Source organism: Camellia sinensis, chromosome 11 (genome assembly GCF_055761805.1).
Source record: "Camellia sinensis isolate YWXY chromosome 11, ASM5576180v1, whole genome shotgun sequence".
NCBI classification, from domain to species: Eukaryota; Viridiplantae; Streptophyta; class Magnoliopsida; order Ericales; family Theaceae; genus Camellia; species Camellia sinensis.
The window spans coordinates 35994467-36000924 of NC_138971.1; the positions used below are offsets into that span (position 1 = coordinate 35994467).

The 6458-nt window shown below is 34.5% G+C and overlaps 1 protein-coding gene across 1 annotated transcript; it reads left to right on the plus strand.

Annotated features, from left to right (window-relative positions):
- The first annotated feature begins 408 nt into the window (after positions 1-408).
- Positions 409-4823, plus strand: LOC114301356 (putative late blight resistance protein homolog R1B-13). Its single transcript, XM_082893727.1, has 2 exons — positions 409-3168; positions 4604-4823. The coding sequence occupies exon 1, from the start codon at positions 1069-1071 to the stop codon at positions 2986-2988; it is 1920 nt and encodes a 639-aa protein (XP_082749853.1). The 5' UTR covers positions 409-1068; the 3' UTR covers positions 2989-3168; positions 4604-4823.
- Positions 4824-6458: the final 1635 nt, after the last annotated feature.

Genomic DNA, 6458 nt, shown 5'->3' on the forward strand with positions numbered 1-6458 from the left:
ATTTGGTCTTCTAAAAATAATTGGCCCTAAATTTTGGTCTCTAAAACCTTAATTTTTTGTAGTGTGATGAGTGTTTTTCCATTTAAATTTTACATTTCATAACTTATTTAAAAATGATAATTTAGCTAAATATTAGGGGAGAATTTGTAATTTAGCTAAATCTCAGAGAGAATCTGTAATTTAATTAAATCTCAAGAGGTGTAAGTAATTTGTCATTATTTATCAAAAGGGCATTTTAATCAATTTATAATATCCATTAATGACATTAATTGTGATGGAACAAAATATAATTTTTAAAATCACAGAAAAAATTTGTAATTTCATTAAACTTCAATGGTGGTGTAGATAATTTGCCCAATTAAAAAATAAGTGAAAATTTAATTTTCACTTTGTTTTATATTTACCTTTACTTTTGGCATTGCAATTCTGCTTTCAATGTTTCCTTTTGGATCCAAGCTCAAGAAGCCACTTGCTCCTTCTGCTTCTTCACTCTGAAAGATCTTTCTTTACACGTTTTTTTTGGATCGACACCACCACCTACCCATTCAAGATTCTCTGCTCAATCACCAGTTTTTTTCCTGCAAAACACCCACAAAGTCTTTTCTGATGAGCTTCGTCTATGGAAACTTGAGAGAGATGGCAGAGCGCCGAAATCGGGCTAGGGAAAGAGAAAGAGAAAGAGAAAGAAAGATAGAGAGATGGAAACGGAGAGAGATGGAAAGAGAGATAGATCGGTATATAGAAAGAGAAACACGTTGTCTGATTTGACAGAGGAAGAAATAGAAAGAGCAAGAGAGAGAGAGAGATTGGAGAGGGAGAGGGAGATGGGTGAAAATTATTCTGTCTTGGAGAAACTGAATCATCTAATGATCAGTAAGGCCTGCAATTTGACTGCAGATCAGATAGATCATATCGACTCTTTTTACTATCGGCTAAGATTCCTAGCAATCATTCTCAAGGATATGGACGAGAAGCAGCAGCAGCATGAGCTGAACCATGAAGCTAAAATCCTGCGGATGCAAATTTATTATGTGATCTGCAAGACAAGACAACTTATCCGTTCTTTTGATGTTCAAGTTCCAGGGCAGAGGGACAGCAGCAACAACGGTGACAGTTTTTTTTGAAGAAATTACTATCATGGAAGAGATTAAGACGATCGAAGCAAAAGTGGTACAATTTTATGGCCAGATAAATCAGATCCAACTCCTACAAGATGATCAGTCTTTCAATCATGGAGTCCATTCGTCAATGTCAATGTCAATGGAGAACAGAACCATGGTACATGAAGAAATTACAGTGGGCTTTGATGATGAGGCGTTGACTATAAAACAGCTACTTGCTGGAGGGAAGAAGCAGCTACAAATGATATCAATTGTTGGGATGCCTGGACTTGGTAAGACTACTTTAGCCAGAAAATTGTACAATGATCCTTACATCACATACTACTTTCATATTCGTGCATGGACCTATGCTTCTCAATTACCCACAAAAAGAGATATGTTGTTGGACATTTTACGTTCTTTTAATGTCGTCTTTACCGATGAAATTATAAACATGACCAATGAGAAGCTAGGTGAAAAGTTGTACAAGCAATTAAAAGGCAACAAATATCTCATTGTCATTGATGATTTATGGGATATTGGTGCCTGGGTCGATCTTAAAATGTATTTCCCCAATGACAACAATGGAAGTAGAGTTATGTTCACTAGTCGCCTCAAAGAGTTGGCTATGCATGCCTCACCTGATTGCCATCCTCATTGTCTGCGTTTTCTCACTGAAGAAGAGAGTTGGGAGTTGTTACAACAGAAGGTGTTTCAAAATGAAAGTTGCCCTCCAGAACTGATTGGAATTGGGAAGCAAATAAGGTTTGATGGTCGAATTAAAGCATGTCGTATGCATGATTTGTTGCGAGATTTATGCTTGAAGAAAGCCAGGGAAATTAATTTCCTACAGCAAGTTGAGAATGATAAAGACGCTTCTCCTTCTTCTTCAAGTAATTGTGAAACAAATAACCAACGCCGCCTGTGCACCCTTTCTAACTTCTTTCAAAAATCTGATTATGTTTCCTCCATGTCTTATGCCCCAACAGTTGTTCAATCGTTCTTGTGCTTCAGAAGTAAGTTAGATCATTATCACGACAATCGATTTGGTGATGTGTGCTCATTTATTTGTCAGACCTTCAAACTTCTCAAAGTGTTGGACATATGGTACAACAGTGCCTTTTTTTCAAGAGAACTAACACAACTTGTTAATTTGAGGTATTTGGCAATTAATCTGACAATTGCCTATGAATTACCACCACCAATATCCAATCTCTCAAACCTAGAAACACTTATTATTATTTCTACAAACTATGTAAAGGTTATTCTGCCATGTAATGTTTGGAAGATTCCAAAGTTGAGGCATCTTTATGCTAAAGGAGGAGCAAAAGTTGATGTGTCTTTATGTTCTGAAGAAGCAGCAGTGGATCAGAGCTATCCCCGTGTATTAAAAGACCTACGAACCATCACAGACTTAGATCCATGTGGATCTGTTCAGGATTTTTTGGCAAGAACTCCTTATCTTACAAAGCTGGGAATTTGTGTACATCTTTTGTCTGCTTCGGGGAATTTGATGTTTCCTAATCTAGAATTTTTAGGACACCTCGACACTTTGAAGCTATACCGTGAGTTCTTGCACTCAACCTATCTCCGAGAGGTCAAGTTTCCTAGAAATGTTAAAAGGCTAACCTTGAAATGTACAAGGATAAAGTGGGAGGAGATATCAGTCCTTGGGATGTTGTTACCCAACCTTGAACTTCTCAAATTAGAAAATGATGCTGGCTGGGGATGGCACTGGACAACAATTGATGGTGGTTTTCCTCAACTCAAATTCTTGAAACTGAAGAACCTCAAATTTGAGCGATGGATCACCTGCTACAGTCACTTTCCAAGCCTTCAACACTTATCGTTGGAAATGATAAAAAAATCACGAGGAAATACCATCTAGTTTGGGGGATATACTCACTCTGCAGATGATTGAGGTGAACTATTGTGGCTTCACTGTTGTGGAATCTGTCAGGAAAATTAAGGAAGAGCAAGAGAGCATTGGAAATAATTGGCTCAAAGTGCAGATTAGGAAACATGCGTGGGACCTTTGAATCAAAGTGTAATGATACAACTTCTAAAGGTATGTTCGTTTTTATATTTATGTTTAATCATTTCTTTTCTCTGTCATATTTCTCATTTTGGATTCAACCCTACTTCAAATAACAGAAATCTGTCTTGTGTATATATAAACTAGCACAAAACTGTACAGCCTTAAATAAATAGTAAAAATTTTATCTTAAAAATTAAAATAATAATTTTAAAATTTAAAAGAAAAACATAGTTGACATTATGTGAATGAGTTGTTGTCATTTGAATTGCACTAAAGTCATGTTTTAATTGTGTTATTATTAATATTTTATTGTAAGTATTAACTAATAGATATGTATGTCATTACGTAACATTTTAGATCAAAAAAAATTGAATGAATTATAAAAATTACATTTAGCACACAAGATAAATATATATACTTTTATATTAGATTTTCTCGAACGATATAACAACTAAAATTTCCAATTTACAATTACATAAAATAGTTTCTTTCACTTCATTTTCATTTTTTATTTTTTAATTTATAATTGAGCATATAGCAAATAACATTTTATGTTTTTTCATATTTCATTTTCATTTTTATTTTATTTTTTAAATTTTTGTAAACATTTTTGGTATATGTGATATGTAAGTATTAGATAACAATATCCATGTGGTCAAGTATGAAAAAATATTAGGAGAAACTACATGCAGGTGGGAGAAGGAGAAAGAAATTACCAACACATGGAGGGGTGCAAGTGTCACTTGTACCCCACAATCTTTTATTTGCACCCCACAGACACACTTGCACCCTCCATGTATTTATAATTTTTTTCCTCTTCTTCCACTTGTATATAATTTCCCAAAACATTAAGGATCTTGAAAAAGTAAATAAAAAAATTATCAAAAATTAAAGTGTATGGAGTATGTGTATGCTAAAATTTGATCACAACCAATACTCTGATATTTCTCCTGAAATTCTAGAAACACAGTCGTAGAACATGCTGCCCAGATCTATGTTTGCGCAATTAGAAGAATAACTAACCCGGTTGCTCAAGCACTACGATGATAAAGCCAGCAAGCTAATATCTCAAGATATTTTGACAGAGTAACGATAACTCAAAATAACACATAAATTCACTCACCTCTCACACGTGGGGGTGCCTGCTTTTATATAGAAGTGCCCTCCTCCTAGGCTAGGAAGCATGGATATGACGGATATGATATAAAGATATGATACGATACAGATACGACAATATAACAGAACCTAAAAAAATAGAATACGGGTACAATTATGATACGCTTGTGAAAAATATATTTTTTAAAATTATTAGTAGTGAGTTACACAAAAGCTAAAGAATGTTGAGAAACCCCAATGTAATTTTATAATGTAAAATATTAACCTTCAAAAATTAGCTATTAAGTTAAGCTAGTAGCTTGTTTACCTTTGGCTGAAAATGTAAAACCAGTTTGATAATATGTTTCAGGATGAAGATTGTCTTGCTATGGCTTCCCTCCATTGTTCTGAATCAAATAGAAATGGTGTTTTCAAAGGTGCTATCAGAGAAAATATACCAATTAGAGATTAAGTGTTTGATTGTACTAGAAATTGTTAGTTAAGTGTGCTTGTATGTAATATAACTGTTTGTGAGTGTTTATCTGTAATACATAACTTCTATTTGTGAGGAAATTGTTGGAGTATTATTCCATAACTTGTTTACTGTCAAAACATAAAGTAGGAGTAGGGTTTGTGACTCCAAATTTACATGGTTTAAGCAGATTTAGGTGTTTGGAATGGCCAGCCACTTCAACTGGGGGGACAGTGCATTTTAGTTGACAATATATCCTTCATTTTTTTTATATATTTTGCATACATGATGTATCACTTATTCACCATGCATTAAAAGTTTGAGTAGTGATATGCAGACAAAAAAATTGTATAATTTTTTTTGTATAGAATGATGTGGCATAGTGTGGTTCCTTTAAAAACATAATTTTCATCATCGTGATCATGATTGACAAATAGTAATGATATACAAATAGGAAAATGAGAGGGATGGTTGAAATTGTTCTGTTATCCCAAGAGATCATGAACTATCTGAAAAATCAGAGGTATGGTAAAAATTGTTCTATGGCTGTTAAACTTGACATGAGCTAGGCCTATGATAGAGTTGAATGGCCTTCTGGTGGCTATTATGAGCAAGTCAGGATTTGCAATGCAGTGGATCCGGTTGATTGTGTAATTTGTCTCTATTGTATTTCATTCCTTGCTGATTAACGGGCACAAACCTGGGTTCATTGTTCCATCTAGGCAGTTGAGACGAGGGAATTCATTATCACCGTTTTTCTTTTTGATTTGTATTGAATATTTGTCGACTATGTTCAAAGATACTTGGGGTTGCCTTTGCATATGGGTGGGTCCAAGATGAAGCTCTTTAAATCTGTCGCGGAAGGGGTTAAACAGAGGCATCCAGGATAGAAAGAGAAATGTTTGTCTTTGGCAAGGAAGGTGTTACTAGAGTCGGTTGTGTACACTTTTTACACACACTTTGCAATACCGTGCTATAAACTACTTGATATTATTGTGAGCATACCTATCTCAATTACGAAAATGTGTAATATACTACCTGATATCATTGGGAGCATATCTATCTCAATTACGAATGCAACGGACGATTGGACTTCACAGTTCTCAGCAAAAAGTGAGTATAAGATTGGTTGAGGATATGAGCTTATGGTTGGAGCTACGGAGGAAAACAGTTTGTTGAGGCTATGGAAAGCAATTCCGGCAATCAAAGTTCTTGCAAAAATTCTGATATTTATGTGGATATGTTGTCTTTGATATCCTACCAGTTTAGACAGATTTTGCGGACGAGGAAAATAGCCATTGAAGAAATGAGTAACGAATATACAAATAGAAAAAAATTATACGAACTTTCCGTATAGAACAATGTATTCAATGTGCACGTTTCATTTTTGGTTAAACTTAATTAGATGGCAAACATTATTTAGTTTTAAAACATGAAAAATACTTTCCATTGAGCTTATGAAAACACTTTCTACTTGAGAAATAAAAAAACAAAAGCTTTGTAGGAAAAATCTTACCAATGCTTCCACAGTACCACCATCTCACCACCACCATCGATACAACTATTAGCACATTAGTTTCAAATTCACAATCAAACAGCATAAAACTATATTCTGTACCCATCCTGTGTGTCAAAAACAGATGTGTGGCTAACAGTACATTGTTTATATGGGCCCAAGTTTACACCGAAGTTAGGTTCATGGCATAGGTTGGTGCCATGGGCAAATTAATATTTTAATTTCTATCTTGGGCAA

Excerpts from the sequence above, each read along its gene's own strand:
- LOC114301356 (XM_082893727.1), top strand. The coding sequence starts at position 1,069 with ATGTTCAAGTTCCAGGGCAGAGGGACAGCAGCAACAACGGTGACAGTT.